This window comes from Psittacula echo (genome assembly GCF_963264785.1).
Source record: "Psittacula echo genome assembly, chromosome: 6".
In the NCBI taxonomy this organism is placed as follows: domain Eukaryota; kingdom Metazoa; phylum Chordata; class Aves; order Psittaciformes; family Psittacidae; genus Psittacula; species Psittacula echo.
The window spans coordinates 62089130-62108961 of record NC_137743.1 but is presented as its reverse complement, the minus strand read 5'-3'; the positions used below and the strand labels follow the sequence as shown (position 1 = coordinate 62108961).

General features: G+C 39.4%; 1 protein-coding gene across 1 annotated transcript in view; it reads left to right on the top strand.

Moving 5' to 3' along the window:
- Positions 1 to 13127: 13127 nt before the first annotated feature.
- Positions 13128 to 19832, top strand: part of ITGB6 (integrin subunit beta 6) — a gene marked incomplete at both ends in the record, with an annotated part of 28864 nt that continues 22159 nt past the window's right edge. The window contains 6 exons of the mRNA XM_080621098.1: positions 13128 to 13188; positions 13916 to 13995; positions 16687 to 16891; positions 17780 to 18026; positions 18914 to 19079; positions 19622 to 19783. Of these exons, the coding sequence (XP_080477224.1) occupies positions 13128 to 13188; positions 13916 to 13995; positions 16687 to 16891; positions 17780 to 18026; positions 18914 to 19079; positions 19622 to 19783 (921 nt within the window). The remainder of the gene's footprint in view (positions 13189 to 13915; positions 13996 to 16686; positions 16892 to 17779; positions 18027 to 18913; positions 19080 to 19621; positions 19784 to 19832) is intronic.

Sequence of the window (19832 nt, the reverse complement as noted above, 5' to 3'; positions counted from 1 at the left end):
GCAGAGCTGGAGCATTGCTGCTCTTGCAAGAGTTCTCATCCTTTTTTTGGGGGGCACAGAAGTGCAAAACTGAGGCTAGGTTTCTTCTTAAAGGTTTGTTTCCCATTGCTGGCACCCAGACAGCCTAGAGGCTGTGACAAAGCAATACTTGTCCATTTGCAGGCTTGTCAGCTGGGAGGTAGAGCCTGATCAAAATGAGGTCTCATTTAGTGCTAGCTGCCGCTGAAATGAGACCTTGCCAGACTACCTGGGAACACCACTTGTGTGATAAAGCCTCCTGGCTGTGTCTGCAGAGGTGTCTTATTAAGGTCATATAGAGACTGGTTTTTCTTCTCTTAGCAGAGCCATCTGGAGGGTAGGACTGCAAATGCTGCTGTCTCTCTTTAGAGCAGAAAACCTACTTATAACAATGATCTTTATAATTCCTAGAAGATGCTTCTTGCCCTCTTCAGTCACATAGTGCCATGCTAGCTGCAGTTCATCTCATCCAGTGGCAATGGATATGAAAACCACAGTCAATACCTCAAATGGTTGTTTAAAATCAGCTTTAGCAAGCTTTGCTCCCTCTCTGACCTTTTTCCTGGTTTCTATGTCTCCTGTGCTTGCCTGTCCCCCACCCAGGCTTTCAGGCTCAGATTTGGAAACCCTCTGTTCCTCACATGGGACTGGTATTTTTCTGGCAATATTTACCAGCTGTCTTTGTAGAATTGAATCAAGGTCTTTATGATGCCTGTGCATTCAGAGTATTAATAAACATTATAAACGGAAAAACTTTTGTCAGATTTCTCCCACAAGAGCTGCACTAAGGGGTCTCTTCAGCCAGGAAGGCTGCTGAGGTGATGCTTGCGATGCTCTGTCTGACCCTGACCCTTGACCAGTTCCTTTCTTCCAAGGAACAATCTTCCTCAAGTGTCACTGTAACAACAGAAAAAGCACAGTATCAGGAAAATTATATACTAGGAAGACTGTGAACTTAGAAGAATGCAAGCAAAAGGCCAAGTCTTGAAAGATTCGTTAATACATAAGTTCAGAAGCATGAGCTAAATCAAACTATTGTTACTCAACACACAAGCATAGCAAATAAATCTAAGAGGGTTTTTTTTTTTTGAGGCAGCAGGGGAAGAAAAGAAAATACTCCTATAAAAATGGCAAGGATGAATCAGATGGGAACACATGAGATCATAAATATCAGCTCAGGTTGAAGGAAAGGTAGGATTTATTATGCTGCGGGAGCAAACTGATGATGTAGGAGATGTAGTAAACATGAGTGGTTTTATCAGTAACGTGACTGCAAGTATTGTGTGTGTCAGCAGTCTGAATAAATAACTGCAATCTTTTGTTTGCTTTTGTATATGCTTAGAACCGTAAATACTGAACAGCTTTCACAGAATGAGATAGAAATTGAAGGCATCATGAAAACATGTTAAATAGGTACTTTCCACAAGACATCGTTAGCATATTCAATCCACTGCTGGCATTATTTATTAGATAATCTTGTTTGAAATTGTTACTATGATTTTGACTTGTAGGTCATGTACCCATCCACTTTGATCTTCAGGTTAACATGACATGGGTAGAAGAGAGCATTTGTGTTTTTCCTACACGCAGGAAAGTTCACACACTACAGAATAAGAAAGGAACTTCCCTAGCTTCAAAGTCCAGAAAGACAGCTGAAGAATTAAATGAACAAATGATATGTTGGATTGATGTTTTTCTGGCTCAGATTTCTTCTGTGCAGCAGTAAGCACCTGATGTGCCCACATTAAGAACCACTTTGCTCTTGACTGTGTCTATAGAAAACACAGAGTGAGGCACCTCCTGTGTGTTAGCCCAAGGCCTGTGTTTCATGCTCCCTGGAGGTCTGCTTACCACCATGTTCATGGCTTGGCACGCTCCATTGGTGCAATCACAGGACCAGTATTTGACCTGCTTGAATTCTTCCCTGGTCTCTGCTGTTACTCTCAGACATTACTGAGCACAGCTACCATTCTCTAGTGTAAAAGGGCATTCAGATCCCTCTTCTAAGTTAATGTTCACTCATTAACCTCTTCACCCTTAGGTACATTTTTGCTTTAAAATTTTGCAGTAACCTTATGGTAGTTAGACACTGAAATGTCTCCCCGGATTAGGGTGGGCAGGATCTTGCTTTAATTGAGAGAGTCTCACCCACCAGATCAGCATCTCACTATAAATCAAAAGCAAAAATGATTTTTTGAAAGAATCACATCATAACTGACAGCTATGACTAAGCATCTGCATTGCTTCCCTAGCATAACACTATGCCGTAGGCTGGCTTTGAGTAGGTTTTTCACATAATTTCAGGTAATGATTAACTTCCAATGACTAAAATACCTCCAGGACAACCGATGAGACATCTCATGTAGTTACTCAAGTTAGTATATTCAAGCTTTCATTTTACCTCACTCATTCAAAATTGGATTTATCTTAACTGAAGCTATTTCAAATCTACCCCATAAACGTGAACTCAGCAGTACTATTACAGTATAATTCCAAGCTGAAATGATTGTATTCCGGGCAGATGCGCACACAGTATGTCCATGCAGGTTTTTTCATTTATTTAATTTACAAAACCGAAGGCATTTTAGCATCTGTGGCAATGCAATCATCTCTGGGATGAAACATAACTTTGTACCAGCTCACACTGTAGGATAAAAGACTGAGGGAAGGAGCCCTAAGAAGAACACAAAGCAGGGGAAATCTGTTTGAGAAGGTTTGTCCCAGACGAAAAGCTCCCACTGCAGCATTTCATTCCTGAAGAGGGTGTGTTAAAGCATGCAAGATAATAAAGTGCAGCAGATGTTTTAAGAATTGATGTTATGAGGAGTGTTGTAAGCCATTTGAGAAGAAAGAAGATTTTTCACACAAAGTAGATGAACTCTATCGAAGCAAACATGGTATTAATTTTCTGGAACCAAGATTGCTATAACTAGTGTCAATATAGTATAATGTGATTACAATATGTAGCATGCTACAAAATAATAGATGGTGACAATATATGTTTATGTATCAGTATAATCAGTAAAATGTTTGTAATCTAGCAATTAGGAGAGAAGTTAGGGGGATACCTGTAAATAACTTCCACGCCTGGCTCTAAAATACCAAATGGGAGCAAAATGAACAGGAAAAATCAGTAGTGACACTGGTGGGAATGTGTTGAAAATGGCCCAGATGTCAGGAATAAAAGGGATGTCAGCAACATCGTTTAAAAAATTGCACATTATCATAGATGACCGGAGATGTTTGTGTATGAAAATTGTGTGGAGGCACAGGCTAGAACTGCAGCACCTGGGCTGACTCAAGATCTTCAAAGAATAGCAAATTCTAGTGGATGGGTAATCTATGATTGAAATGCACATGAATCAATTTGTGAGCTTTTAAGAAAACTAAAAATAAAATCAGAGGTGTAGAGGCATGGCTTGGTAACAATGAAGCTGCCTACAGAGGAGGGGAGAAGTGGCACGGGCGGAATGGAATTTGTCAAACTAAAGGTCTTTTGAAGGACTGCTAAGGAACTGTTACACATATATCTAACACAGATGACTACAAACCTGAAAGATTGACTCCCAAGCATTGTCTCATTGTAGGAGATTTTAACTGCTCAGAAATAGAATATAAAGCAAATGTTACTGATAACGGTAGAGCCAGTTATTCCAGGGTGTAATAGCTGGCAGATTTCATCACTAAGCAGTCACTGGCCTACCATGATGCTATTCTAGGTGGTCTTTGTTAGCTAGTGATGACATAGAGCAGCTGGTTGTAGAAAATAACCTAGCTAAAGTTATTCCAACTTGATTAAATTGAAAACAAGTGAAAGAAACAAGAATAGGGCTGTTGGGTTTCTCAAAATTTGTCCTTTTGAAGTGCTGTACCTAAAGAAACTACTTAGTGATGTCAAGTGGATGAAGGTTCCAAATCTGAATATTAGAATTTCTTTAATTTTCATAGTATTTTTAAATTTTGCACTTTGCACTGTAAGTAGAGTGTGAAGGGTCCACCTTCACACTCTGGATTTATTCATCCACCTTATTGGATTAATAAATCCTTAAAGAAAAAACAGATATTAGGAGAGAGCAAAGAGAGTGAAAGTCATAGGAGAAGAAAACCCCACTGGCAAGGTCATCAATTGAAAATGGTATCTTGGGAGCCAAGAAGCAGAGGGTGCAGTCAAATCTGTCAAGTTTACAGACTTACCACCTGTAAACAAAATTTGAAAGACTGAAAGTTTCTTCTACCACACGAATAAAAGGGAGTCTAGTATGTGGTAAGGATAGGGTAGAGTTTAAAGATTGCATGGATTCTACCCAAGCCGAATGAATTATTTTCCTTCTTTTCTGTGAAGAGGATGGTATAGATCATAGATAAAAATATATCAGGATGGGAAGAATCTGCAGAAACTAAAGCTAATATTTGCAATCTTAAAAAGTAAATCCAGAGCCTAGTAGGCCCATAGTGGAATGATGTCTATTATCGCAAAATGCTGAAAGAATGAGCAAAAATTTCAGGTAGACGAGCAAGCCTTTCTTGAAAGATCTGCTAAAACAAATGAGAGAGGATCAGAGGAAAAAGTGACTTCACATCTACAGCTTCATTAATCTGAACTGAGTAATATGGAAATTTTGTACACATTCTTGCAAGAAAGAATAAATAAGGGTGTGGAGATAAAATAGAAAAAACAGGTTGAAAGCTATAAATACTTAATACGATGTGTTAAGGCTGATGAAATGTATGTATGATACCATCTGCTCTGGAAAGAGAATTACTGGGCTACCTAAAATTTTGGTAGAGACTTTCATCAGACTTTAAGCTAGTCTCTGAAAGTATTAATACTTTCATTGCTGCTAAAAGTAGCATGGTCAGATGAGAAAAATATCCATACCATTATATATACACATTATGGGGGAACTTTTGAGCTGGAGGTGTGGGGTAGAATTTAATAGCACAAGTGCCAGCCCACACACAAACTGAGGTGGAAATGGTTTCTGTTATAAATTGTGGCTTGTCAGATGGTCAAGAGAAGGACCATAATGTCTTGGTCAGTCATAGAATGATGCTGAGACAGCTGGGATGGAGCCATGGGAAAGGCAAAAATTACTCTCCTTAGATATGATGGAGGAGACTTAAGGAGGAATGCATTAAGTAAGGACACTCTTGTACAAGTCACTGGTCACAGCTCTTCTGGGGTACTGTGTATGGTTTGTCACCCATAAGTAGGAAAGTGCACTGAAAGAAATGCATAGTAGTAGTAGCTGACAAAACAAAGAATGAGGGCTATACAATTGCTATCTATAAATACATCAAGTGGAGGGGAAAGAAGGGCAGGGCAAATACTAGGAAAGGAAAGAAGTTATTTAAGTTACCAGACAATGTTGTCATGAATACAAATGGATATAAACTGAAAGTCAGTCCATCCAAGTGGGAGCTGAGGAGGTTTCCAGCCATGTGAAGAGTGAAGTCCCTGAAACAGTCTTCTAGTAAGAGTGACAGGAACAAACCGCTGTAGGTGAGGATATCACAATAAAATGGAACTTCTTTGCTTGCAAATTGGATGATGCAGAATTGACCTAGTTGTTGCATATGCCATAAAGGTGAGTAGAGCCACTTTCTATTTGCCTCCCTGCCAGAGTGTTAAGCAGTCTGAGTAGCCTTGTGATGGATTTTTTTGTAAGTTTATTAACACAGTTGGAAGATGAAAGGACACATCTTCAGTATCTATGAGATCATTTGCAGTCTTGCGCTTTCTGCTTCGTATTGTTGTGGCAATAGTATTTGAAATGCCTGTTAATTCATCGGTTTTGATAGAAAGCACAACTCTATGGCCTCCTGTGACATATTGACATGCTACAAAGCATTAAGAATTCTTTTTTAATTGGTTTAAGATTATGGAACCCTGTGTGCTATGTGTCCAACCAAAGCAAAACCACGTGGCTGAAAATGTAAGAAGCATAAGGTATCAGTGGACCAAATATTATTGACAGTATTTACATGATTAATCATTTTGAACTCCTGGAAAGCATTGTAAGGGAACATCTGCCTTGCCTTATCTTTTTGCTATTACTTATCCAAAATACTTGGAATTGATTTAGCTGATTTTATTTTTATTTAGAGATGGTTCTATTTACATGTTCTTATTCTTGCATGCTTTTAGTTGGATATATAATATTAACACTTCTTATCAGTTCTTTAAGAACTACAGAAGCACTAATCGTTCTATGTAAGATTGTTTTTCCAATGTTTCTGTTTACATGTGAGTAGACACTGTTGGTTTAAATTTCCTTTCTATTTCCATAAGAGACATGCATGTAAAAGTAAGGCAAGATTTTCAAAATGCAGTAATAACTTATACTGACAAAGATATTGGAAACAATATCTGACATTTCAGAATCATGTAACTGAGCTTCTAACAAAGACACTAGAAGTCATGTTCTGTTTACTGTGGGAGATGAGATAGGAATTTGGAAAAAAACATGCTAACAAAAGATTGTAACTGTAGTATGACATAAATGACCAAAATTTTAACAGAGATCTGAATACATCCAAAGGTTCTTGCATATGTAGCAAGGCAAAATATTGCAAAAAGGTAATAAGGCTGTTAGTACCTGAATACCTTTTTCACATACAAGTTTTAAAGTAATAATTTCTGGACTCTAGCATAACAGAGTAGCCATAAGATGGCAGCACTCTGCACAAAAGGCTCTTGAAACCCTAAATCCTGCTGTTTTCCCAGAAAACCCACAAGCAGGAGTGAATGGCCTGAACTCTTCCTGATGTAAATAGAAACCATGCTGGCCAAGTTCAGAACAGCTCCTTCAGAAATGTAGCTGGGTTCAGGCAGTGCCTGAGCCCATTTTCCTTAGTAATTAGCAGCTGTTTGCATGCTGAGCTAAACATGCTTATCTGTTTAGGTTATGCTAGATTATCCTTATTCAAATCCTGTGTTTCAGCAAAGCACTGGACTTCTCTAGGTTTAGGTACAGCATGGTCAGCTGTAAGATAAACTCAGTTTCTGTGTGTAAGTGCAGAGTGGAATCACTTTTTACAAGTGATTTAATCCCAGCTCAGTGGTTCATAATTTACATCTGCATGTACCAGGCCTGAACACATCATTGTCTGCACAACCCCACCAGCTTTCTCAAAAGCAAATCCTCCCTCTGCATTGTTGCCTACCCCAGCCTGCTGCAGGACTGTGTTAAAGCTTTGCGTTTCTCTTGGTGCCGCTGCAACCCACCTGTCTCAGGCCTCACTTTGGCCCTTCTGTAAAGGGTACAGCAGGTCCAGTTTGCATTTGGCATTAATCTGAATGGAATAAGTTACAGAAAGATCCTCAGCTAAAGTGCAGGAGGTCTGAGGTGCTGTGGAGTCAGTGCTCAGTACGGTTCTCGCCACACAGCGTACTCAGACTTGCACCAGCACTGAACAGAGGTGCTTGCTCTGGTGCCCCAGTACCAGGCTTTTATAGCATAGGGAGAACAAGGTGTACTGTATAACTGCATAAAGCAAACAGAAACTGAGGCTAGATGTGATAGGTTGGGTGGAAATCCCCGGCAAGTGTTGAGTGCCGTGGCTGGCTGGCTGGCAGTCCTGCTCGAATGCCAGTGATTTTCCCACTGGTTCTCTTTGAGCCCTTCTGCAGTTCAGAAGTTTGATTATTTCACTTTGAGTGTGAGAATGTATTCAAATCTGAAAAGCAAACAAATCTTTCAGAGTGTTCACCCATTGAGGGAAATGAGGAACAAAGGTTTGCTCACACCCTTGGCTGGAGCCAGCCAGGTCAGAGCTGTGGGCAAGGTAAATACGAGTGGAAAACACCCCAGGTGTTGCCTGCCTGTTCATTGCACACTTGGTGAGCAATTCCTTCTTCTTCCTCCTTCTCCTCTCTGTTCAGAGGTAGGTTGCTGACTTCAATCTCTGCCCTTGTCTAGCAGCAGCACACTGCTCTGGCAATGAGAAAAGACCAGAGCATGAATCATGGCCTGAGTCATGAATCCCAAATACCACGTTTTGCTCAGAGCTGGAGGGGGAAAATTCCTTTCATCTGTGTGGCTCTTCAGCTCCTGCAACCCACTGGAAGGAGCTACAGACACCCCTCATCTTCTTCTAAAGCCACTCTCCACTGAGTGTAGCTGTGCTTGCAAACAGCACCTGGAGAGGAGAGTAAGAAAGGCCTTTGCCTTTCCACATACCTACCCACACCTCAGGTGGACTCTTGGCTTACCCAACGCAGCAGTGTTTTGGTCCTAGGCCCCTCTCAGGGTACAATATTAGTACACCACAAAACATGGAAGCTGGAGTGAAGCTGCTCAGTCACTGTACACTCAGATTTTCATTTACTACAGGCTCCATGTTGTTTATAGGGGACCTGAATGCTTCCTCTCTATGTGTTTTTTGCCAGCTGCCCCTAACTATTGCCAGGACCTACGCTGCAGCAAAGTTAGAGTCAGGACAGTCTTTCCAGTGTCATTGCAGTATTTGTGTGCAGTTTCTGTTTGTGCTGGGTTGGCCTGTTTGCAGGACATTCACACCACTATGTGGCTACTCAAATCACCTCTAGTTCCTTAGAGAGGAATCTAAGTTTCAAGCTTGGAAACTTTTTTTCAGGCTTCGCTGCTTAGCTAATTGACTGGCATCCTCTGAAACGTCTGCCATTGCTGTTCTTTGGAACTGGGTTTGTCAGTCTGCGAAGGGATGTATTTGAGGGTAGACTTTTTCTGAAGAAAATGCCTTGCATTTCTGCTGGCCCAGGAGTCTGGAAGCACTTGACTGTGCAGCTACAGAACATATGTCTTCTTTGGGAGAAAAGTATTTTAAACACTCGTTCTGTAGACTTTCGCATAATCTTCTGTTATCTTTCAGGTTAAAAAGTTTAACCAAAACTTAGGAAGTCTATTCTGATTCCCCATTAGAGATTGTCAGAACCTTTCTAGATTGATATGGTTTGGAAGCCAACCAGGGAGAGAATAAAGGCATCAGATGTTTCAAATTCAAAGCAACCTCCTGCTGACCTAAGGAGTGTAGCCCTTTTGCCTCTTGCGGATGCATGGAGGAGGTGAACGTTGCCTTATATGATGGAGAGAAAGGAGACACCACCTCACTGCTTCCAGTTCCACAGAACAATCTGATGAAGGGCAAGAAGTAAGAAATGAAGTGTAGGAGACACTTTCTCCCACCTTTGTAAATACTCTGAGAACCGTCTCAGCCCATGGGACCTTCAGACTTTAAATCGTTCTGTATTTTTCCAGGGTTTCAGGGTGGAGTGTGTGTGAGAAGAGCACTGGGAATTAAGAGCTGGGTTGTGTGTGAGGCTGAGAGATCACTCCCAAGAATTTCTCCTCTATATGGATAGCTGTCCAGCTTCAAATTAAAAGATATTTTGCTTGCTCTGATGAGCATGATCACTCCCAAGAATTTCTGAGAGATCACTCCCAAGAATTTCTCCTCTATATGGATAGCTCTCCAGCTTCAAATTAAAAGATACTTTCCTTGCTCTGATGAGCGTGGGACATACTGATCTCTTATGTTGACTGATAAGCTTTCACCGGAGCTAACAGACCTCCTCTTCCAGGTTTTGTCTAGCATAAAAGGAGCTAATTGCTATTTTCTCTTGAGAGGGTCTCCCTCTATGTATATAATTATGCTGCATCAGTTTATAAGCTATTTGCAGGAGAGGCTGTTATTTTTTCTAAAATGAAGTAATTTTTAGATTTGAATGGGCCAGTGATGAGGAGTGCTTCTGTAGGCAAACACTTCCCGTTCTGGGACCTTTACAGACCCATCACAAGGCTGACTTGTGCATTCAGCTCAGAATGTGTGACAGAAAGGATACACCACTGTTCTAGAGAAAAAATAGCCATTATTATTAGCGAAATGCAACTTGAGTCTAATGTTTTTCAGTTGATTTCTTCTTCCCTGTCCCAAACATTAGCTTGCTTGCTTTCTGTACCTCAATGTTCTATGTTTGTTACCTGCCACTGAATTTGTTAAAGATTGATTGGACTCTGTCTTCCAAACTTTATAAAGAAGGGGGACCTTGTTGTCAGACCAAGCAATGCCAGGACCACAGAGGCTTTCATGCATCCTCTCCACATCAGCACTCCAAATTGCAATTCTACTCTTCCAGCACAAGTGATAGTTAAAGCCAGTAAAGCATTAAATTAGTAGAGGAATTTCCTGGTCAACTTTCCTTTAGATATAACACAATTTATTTATTTGGTGACGTTTCAAAACAAGAATCATCGGTCAGCTTCCTGCCTAGATTTCCTTGCCTTGCCCAAGATCTACTCTCGGTACGTGCTGTCTCCCTTTCTGGACCTCTCTTAACCTCTTGTTTCCCTATCACTGAGGGGATTTTTTGCTACTCTGCCCAGTCTTGTGGGCTTCCCATTGTGTGAGTTTTTAAAAATCAAATCTGACCTTGATTTTTCTTTCTTATTTCTCCCTGTGTGTTTCTGTCATTTTTTGTTCTACTACTTTCTTTTCCTTTTCTGCTCTCTCCAGGCAATCTGGGGAGGTCTGTTCTTAATAATTTGGAGAAACTCCCTTATTTTATTCAGGCAGGACTTATTCAGATAGTCTGGCCGCCATCCCGTTCAGAGGTAGGCACTTAGCCTCCAGTCATGCTGTCCTTGCCAAGACATATATAAAATATTACCACACAAGCAAATGGGGAAACTGATAATATCAAACAGAATTTGTAAGTTTTATGTAGGCTGTATTATTTATTCTCCCTATGCTACAAAGTTCGATATAATCTTCAACCTAAGGATAAGCATTTGCTAATTGCCAGCTGTTCAGCTGGCTGGTCCTTAATCTGCGACACTGCTGGTGTCTGACACCTTTTGGTGGCTGAAGGACTGCCACCAAGTCATTTGAGCACATGGATTGAAGTGTTGCTACATTACCAAGGCCTAGTAAGACCTACATAGTGACCTACGTTGAAAGGGAAAGCTGTGGGTTTTGGAGCTCTGCAAGGCTGTAGAGATAGCAACAATATTAAAGAACATGTACAAAAATGTAAATTTAAAACAGTAAAATAAGATTCTTTGGATTGTACTTAACAGGAACATTTTTTTCCTAGTGTGAGCAAACACTTTCAGTTGACTCAACTTCTTTTTGACCTTCCATAGTTACAGTGTCCTCACGGAGTTGCATCTTCACCAGCTGAGGGAGCATAATCTAATCGATCTGTTTTCATGGCACAGAAAATTGCTGTAGCTGAAGAAGTGCCTTACAAAGGACACTCCAAGGTATAAAAAGCAATTGAAGGAGGCTTAGGAATGCTATTGTAAACAGAAGTGTTGAGATACCGTCCCACAACAGCCTAAACTGGGCTAAATTCAGCCTAACATGTTCCCACCTTTGCTGCCAACTCTGCCTCTCTGCCTTTTTCCCAACCTCTCCCTTGACCTTGCCACTCACTCTGGACTGCGCAGCCACACAGTTCAAGGAACCCACCTAGGCGAAAAGCAGCCTCCCACCTTCCCCAAAGAAGGTGACTGGATTTCAATTGGATCAGTTTGAGTCATCTCACGGTTTGTTTGGACACGAGTACTGGTAGGAGCAAAGGGGTGGGAACACAAGGGCAGAGCAAAGGTAGGTTTGACGTAATCCATGTTGAACTGCTTTGAAACTACCCATAGACTGTGTAAATACTAGTAAAATTGGATGTGCCTGGGAATATTTCCAGGCACTAGAATGAGATTGCCTCTACTATTAAACTGTTAAAATGCTCCCTGGCATGAATTTGACCTCTTTCAATTAACACTCTGCAAAAAATTTCTGGGCACAATTTGGTTGCTAGAATGGTCCCAATAGGCAATTTGCAAGCATAAACTCAGGTCTTTCTGTGCCAATTTGCCTCAATGCCCAGGAATGTTTTCAGGCATGTTGAGTTTAACTAGTATAGACCTATCCCTACCTTCATATCCTGCCCCAAGACTGCAGCTACCACCGGTCTGAAAACAGAGATCTGAGCCTGCCAGTTCTCTTGGTGAGAGCAATCTAGTCCTTGTGAGCTAACTTTGGTAGGATTTCTGACTGTAGAAGAAAGGATACATATTTTCAGGCTAGCAATACCCACAATGAAATTATAATTTTATGCTGCACTGTATAGAGTCTCATGATAAGAGAGCGGCGGTTGTCCTGAACAAATGATTTTCAAAACAGACAATAGCAGAACATAAAAGATGGGAAGAGATGAAATCCACAAATAGGAAATTTTATTTCCTTTTAATCAGGTTGTAAGAAGTGCATGTTTTGCCTTTTTTCTGGGGGTTGTGGGGGAAAGAGAGGTATCAAAACTTGTTATATTGCTGTATCTAAGCTGTAGAATATTTAGTCACTTAGTACATAGCGTTAAAGCTGACATGAAGTTTTTTCAAAGTCAGCTGCATAACTGAGAATGCAATTATTCCTCCTTCTACATATTAACAAAAATCCACAACTGCAGCATTTAATTTTCAGTTTGCAGAGTTAATAAAATAAATGCACTCTCTATCTTGAACCACTGAAGCCAGGTCTTCAGTTATAATGGTGATTGCTTTTTGTGTTTGTATTTGTTTTTGGTTTTTTTTTTTTTTCACAGACGCCTTTAGAAGTTACGCTCCACAACAGGAAATCTGAAAAAATGGGATTTTTACATCTCTCCAGGTATACTCACTTGGCAGTCGTAATGCTTCATCTAGCTAGCGCATTCCCTCAGGGAACAATAAAAGGCATTATTTTAGAGGAGCCTTTAAAAAGTTGCTGTGCACACAAAAACCCTCTGCCTTGACTGGGTTGCTCTAGGACCCAGAGTGACTGGGATTGACAGAAATCTGCACCTGAATGAATTTCCCCTTATACCTTATAAGGAATCTAGGGAAACAAGGAAGTGATAACCATGTTCATGTTACTTTATGCACAGCTTGCCTCTTTACCTGCCCAGGTAGCCCTTGTTTTCACTTTTGGTCATACTCTGTGCTGGTAGGGCTGAAGTTTCTTTGCAATCTGGTGTAGGTGACACCTGAAAACATACCCTCCAGGACTGAGTGATTTTTACAACATTGTACTTTTCTGCGGATGATAATTAACACGCTAATACTTTCTTGTCACGCAGCCAGCACTGAAAACGAATGGGGATTGAATTGCTTTGCCTCTGTTTCCTATTTCTGCACAGAAATAACTATGTGCAAGGTAAGGCTCAAGGACAGAGAAATCCATTTCAAAACTATTTTTGATTCTTTCTTGCTTGAATTTGACACAAAATCACTTTCTGTCTTCAATATTTATCATTGCTTTTTGTTTAATGACTTTTTTTTGTTTATTTGGCAGACTGCTCTAGGGCTTCCCTGCAAATTCGCCTAAGATTATGTGGTCATTATGTAGCACAACATGTATGAAAGAGATGGGCATTTGAGCAATTTTTCTCTATATTAATCACGGCTTAATTTGCTGAGAAACTTGATAACTATATATGTGACTGTTTCATTGGTACTTACCAAGTATCTACAGACCCTAGTGAAGTAATTTTAAGCATATAGAGTGAACATAAATATGCTTTTTTCGTGTCCCTGATTATGTTGGAAAAGTCTTACCTTACATCGTAGCAGAAACACATGTAACACTATCAGGTGCACTGGAGAAAGCAAGTAACATTTTCTCAGTGAATGGCATCATGCAAAAGTAAGTATGTTGATTGCCAGCAATTGTTTTTAATGATTGTAATTAATGATTTTAATTTTAATTAGAGGGTAAATCTTCTGTCAATAGAAATACTTTTAAGAAAAAATTTTATCAGTAACCCTAAATATGGCTAAAAGTGTTCATTTTTCACCTCTCTCATTCTCTAAAAGCCAACATTCTTCATGTATTGAATGATTAAACACATTATTAATATTTTTCTTCTTGGATTTAAATTTAGGGACCTGTTCTCAGGAAAGCACAGTGACTTGTGAAGACTGTTTGCTTTCCGGACCACAGTGTGCTTGGTGTTCTCAAGAGGTAGAGTAAATGATACAAAAAAATTTCAAAGTAAAACTTGAAGTGGTTGTACTAGCTCTGAATGATGAAGTATTGACTTAATTGGGTCAGTCTGTGGTTTTGTAATGCATGCAGTGCTCAGTGAAGACTTCCTGGGAATCAAAAGTGGAATTTGATCTAGCCTTTACGGTCTATTACTCACAGTTTTGGTGTTCTGTTTTTGTTTTGTTTTGTTTTTTAAAGACAACCTTCCTCATCTAAGGCAGAAATAAAAGTGCTAACAGAGGGGCTCAGTTCATCAGCCTCAGGGCTGACTTACTTATGGTGCTGATGATGAAGAATTAGACATCAAGTCAGAGACCAGACTGCATCTTATAGATTACATGCAAAGCCAGACAGTGTAAACAGAGGGTGCTCCAGTCAGTTTGCATATACAAATGACTAATGTGTGGTTGATTTTAAGTATGATGATACTGTCAGTTTTATAACTAGCATGATATAGTTGTAAGTGCTTTGGTTAAAACATTAGGCTTAAAAAAAACACCTGGATTTTTCCCCATATATCTGTTGCAGACTTTCTTTGTAACCCCATACAAGCCACTTAACATCTCTGTTTTTAAAACTTTCACCTGTAAATGATGCTAAATAATATCTCCCTACTTCACAGTAAATATTTTAGGACTTAGTTCATTAGTGTTAGCAAGATACCAGCTATTATAATTAAAAACTTGCCAGAAATAATAGAGAAATGAAGTCTTTTTCATTATAGTTTCTGATTTACACCTTTGCTGTTAAATATATTTCTTACTTTTTTGAGTAGCAAAATGACAGCTAGGATGAGACTAACATAACTGCTTCATGAAGTAGCTGACAAAGACCAAACAGCACTTTTTAAAAAAAAAAATTCTGAAAATAATATAGCAGTTTGCAAAAAAAAGTTCTCATGGGGAAAACCCCAGCCACAGTAGTGTGTTTGCAGTAGTTTGTATGTTTGTATTTAACAACCAAAAGTGAAATGAAATTTGATCACAGAACTTTGACTCCTGCTGAGGATTTTCAGAAAACAAAAATGAAACACAGTTTCATGATAAAAAGAAAAAAAAAAAGAAGTGGAACCATTGAATACTTCAGAGTAGTAAACATGATTTTTTTAATTTGTTTGTAGGCTCATTCACTTGTTTGCTAGAGAACAACATATCAAGAGTGCCAAAGATGCAGGAACTTCAGTGTCAGAGTAAACAAAAGTGCCTCCAAAGAAACCACTGTTTTCTGTAGGATAAAAACACACCTTGTAATTGTATTTGAAACATGAGTTTGCCTTCTCACATGTTTTGAAAAGTCAGAAAGCATGTAACTAAGGGAGATGATATGGATCTCCCTGTGAAAGTTTTATAATGGTACATGACTTCTATGTGCATTGTATTCAAGTAGTTGGTGAGATTGAACCACTTTTCAAATCAGGTGTCTCAACATCGCTTCCCATAAAGTATATAAGATCCCAGACAATATTCAGGCATGAAGGGTGGCATTTTGGTGGACAGAAGGGTCCTAGTTCTGGTTTTAATAGGTTCTAAGTAAATTTGTTTTGGTTTGGATGGGAAGTTTTTCAGTGACTGAATTTAGGAATATTTGTGGCTTAGTGGCTGAAGCCTGCATTCTCACCCAAATCCAGGAGAAAAGAGCAGCCACAGGTATGGGCTCATGACCATCAACCAGCAATTGAATGTTTTGGTGCTATTTCTGCTTGGCATTGCTGAGATTTTTGTCAAAAGGTCTTGCAGGCCAGAGCAGTGTCCAGTTCAGAAGACAGCTGACTGATTTTGAGATCGAAACTCTAGACATAGCTCTAGGAAATGGTCGTAAGGCACAGAAGCCTCTTTGTAACCATTAACTTCTCTACGTGGGATAGCACCTACCCTGCAGCACTGTTGTGGAAAGGAATGCATATCAAGTGCTTTGAAATGAGTAACAAAAATAAACTGCAAGCTATCTAACCAATATCGATAGGACTTGTGATTTCCTCCAGATGAGAAAAAGTCAAGTAGGACGGTGAGCCAAACAACCAGATAGATGTGGGCATGCCAGCAGCCCTGCTGATGCTGGGGAGTGAGGAAAGGAGGCTCTGGGGCTTGTTGGGCACCAGGCAGAGTAACAAGGACTTGCTTCCTGCTTCAGTGAACACATTAAATGAGTGTTGAGGAGAATGAGTAGGTCAGAATAAAACCAGTTAACACTGAGTACTGCACTGTTTGCAACAAAATTTGTAGGAATCTCTTAGCTGTAATAACCTTTTCTGTTATTAAATGATGCTATTCCATAAGCAGTTCAAAATTGTTCAGGAAAGATTGATGAATTTGTGGCATGATCCTGTCTTAGAAAAAATATGGACTTATAGGGGCTTTGTGTTATCATTCCCAGTACTGTAAGAAGCCAAATGCAGTGAGTGGCACAATTCCCATTTCCCAACAATAGAGCAGTTTCTCCCAGGATACCAAATTGGTGTAAGTTACATTAATTATACACCTGTGTGACACAATCCATGAAGGGCAAATTTAGATTTCTGTGCCACTTATATTTCTTCCTGCACTAGTTTGCATTAACTTGCACTTTTGTTTCTGTTCCCTGCATTGGGTTGACCTTTCATCAGCCAGATGCTTGTGGCTGGTCAGTAAATATGTTTAACTCATCCCTTCCTTCTCCTGTTTGCTTTAGAATTACACAGACTCAGTTGGAACTCATGGGAGGTGTGATACCCCAGAAAACCTTTTGTCAAAAGGATGCCAGTTGAATTTGATTGAATTTCCTTTTTCAGAAGTAGAAATTCACAGAAACAAGCCCCTAACTGTAGCATCCGAGAAGACAAATTCTGATGTTACACAGATATCTCCTCAAAAACTAACTCTCAGGCTGAGACCAGGTAAGTCACTCAGTTCAGATGTGGGATTTAAATGTTTATATACTGAAGCTTATCAGACTGACTGGTCTTACAAAAAAAATAATCTTTATGGAATAAAGATAAAAACCCTGTGTTGAGTCCAGAATTATGTGTTGACTCATCAGATGAAAGCTAGGTTTGAATGAATGAGTTCGAAACACTTTCAGAAGTGCTGGGAACATTCAGAATAGCTGGGAACTCCGTTGAGGTCGCAGGCAGAGAATGGAAACCCACATATACCACCCCAACCCTGTGCCTCTACCTTGCAGGTCTGGCAAACAGCATACCTCAGAGGCAGCATAGAATCTTGCTTTGAGGATTTACAAGGTACCAGTGACATTTATGGAAACACTCCAGACCTACTTTGGGGTCCTTAAGATGTAAATTTTTCCTGGAGAAAATTTGGAATAAAGAAATATAGGAGACACTCAGGTCATATCATAGTGTTGGAACTGAGAGTAAAATCTGTGTGTACACTCTGGTTTTCTTTGAATATCTAAAGTACATGGTATGTCCCATAAGTGCTACCTTTAGTTTTAAATAGCTACATAACTAATTTTCTGAAGCTACATAGTGCTGGAGTGATGTTCTCCTATTTTTTCAAACAGAGCAATCGGTTGTAAATCTATGCTTATGGCTTTACTGAAGAACAGCTTAGGAAAAAACCCACTAGAACTGCTTTTCACTTTTTAGATCCCTGTTTGAGATTTTCATTGACAGAGAATTTTTAAGGTGATTTTCTTAATTCTGCTGTTGATTTAAAATATTAGATGATTTTCACCATACATATATTTATGAAAAAGTTGGCATTGCTCATAACTTCTGTGTAGAAGTGCTAACATGTATCCCGCTTTCTCACGACCTTAATAGGGCATGAAGAAACGATACAGATCAAGGTTCGTCAAACTGAAGATTATCCGATTGATCTATATTACCTCATGGATCTTTCAGCCTCCATGGATGATGATCTGAATACAATCAAGGAATTGGGCTCAACTCTTTCTAAAGAAATGTCAAAACTGACAAGCAACTTCAGGCTGGGCTTTGGATCTTTTGTTGAAAAACCAGTTTCACCCTTTATCAAAACTACAGCTGCAGAAATAAGCAACCCTTGCAGGTAGGCAGCAAAAATACCCGCATCTGTTTGCATGACAGCATTAAGTCATAATATTAATCTTTAGGATAAAATTCAATTCAGCAGCCTCACTGGAACCTCTTCCAGCTGTAAATGATTCAGTTTTGGAAGCAAGATTTGGTTTTTATTAGTTTCACACTCTCCTCATTATTCTGTTGAGTCTTACGTTATTTGGAGAGAGGAATCTGGGAATGATGCTGCTTTTTTAGCTTTTGCTGCTAGTCATAAATGTCCTTAACAGGTTAACACACAGGTGTGCAGAATATGTATTTTTATTTAATTTGCTAGAATATATACATATATATAAGAATTTAATGACACTGCAATAAGTGTCATTGACAAGCAGGTGACATTGACAAGCAGGTGCAAGCTCAAACCCAACAAAGAATAGCAGTTTCATTTACCCATCAATGTTGTTTTCCTGCTTTTTTTTTCCCCTTAAGTTCTAGCAGTATCCCCTAAACTGAGGCTGCCTTAAACCTTTTCTAATTTACGTGGAGGAGAAGCTGTGCTCTACAGCCTGAAGCAGGAATGCAGCAGCTTGGTGATGTTCTCTGAATGTCATTAAGGGACTGAAGATCCTAATGTGCTTCTGAGTACTAAAACAAAGCACTGCAGGGAGCATGGCAAAGACTGCATGTGTTTAAATGGCTGGATTACTCTGATCTCAAAGGCATTTCCCAGGCTTTATGCAGACCGCTTTGTATTGCCTACCCCACTAGATCCTCTTTGATCTTATGTTTTTCACTAGATCTGTCTCAGAGGCATAAGATACATGACCAAAACTTAATCCAGACAGGCTTTCGAAGTAGCCATTGAAGTGATTTTTCACTCTGTATTATCCATAAGCTGTCTTACTTATTTTGTAGAAGTGTTCCATACGAGTGCTTACCCACCTTTGGATACAAACATGTTTTGCCACTAACAAATGATGCTGAAAAATTCAATGAAATTGTGAAAAGACAGCAGATCTCTGCTAATATAGACACTCCAGAGGGAGGTTTCGATGCAATTATGCAGGCAGCTGTTTGCAAGGTAATTGAAACTTCTCAGGTATTTTATTAATTATTCTGTTTATTTCCACTTCTGGTATCATATGGTTGTATATCAAAGCAGCAGATCATTATTTTTCAGGATTTTGTTTTAATGCAGTCCAAGAGCCTCATTAGATTTGTGTGAAAATACTTTTGGCTCTATCAAGTAAAACATGCGTATTGCAATATTTTAGTGTTTCTTTTTAGTCGCCAGGGATAAAAAACTAAACAACTGTGTAATTACTGGGTTCATTTTCTTGATTGTTTTTTTCTTTAAATATTTTTGATTAACTATGTTTAGAGTGGTAAGCAGATTGCAATGAACATGGCCAGCCCATGTTACTAAACACAAGAATGAAGAGACAAAATGTTAACCAAAGACAATGGAATGAGCATTATCTCTTAAGAAGTGTGATGATTTTGACACTCCCTTGAAAGTTATTCTCTTCATTTATTTTGAGGTGCTGTTCTCCAAATCTTTCGCTGCTTTTCTCTATTGTGAGTGCAATACAGCCTGCTAAACTAATGCATTTTAAATGACAGGAAAAAATTGGATGGAGGAATGATTCTCTACATTTGCTGGTGTTTGTGAGTGATGCTGATTCCCATTTTGGGATGGACAGCAAACTGGCAGGGATTGTTATTCCTAATGATGGGAACTGTCATTTGGACCACAATAATGAATACTCCATGTCAACTGTTCTGGTAATTTACTATGAATTTTATACAACTCTCACATTCTGGAAATTAAAGA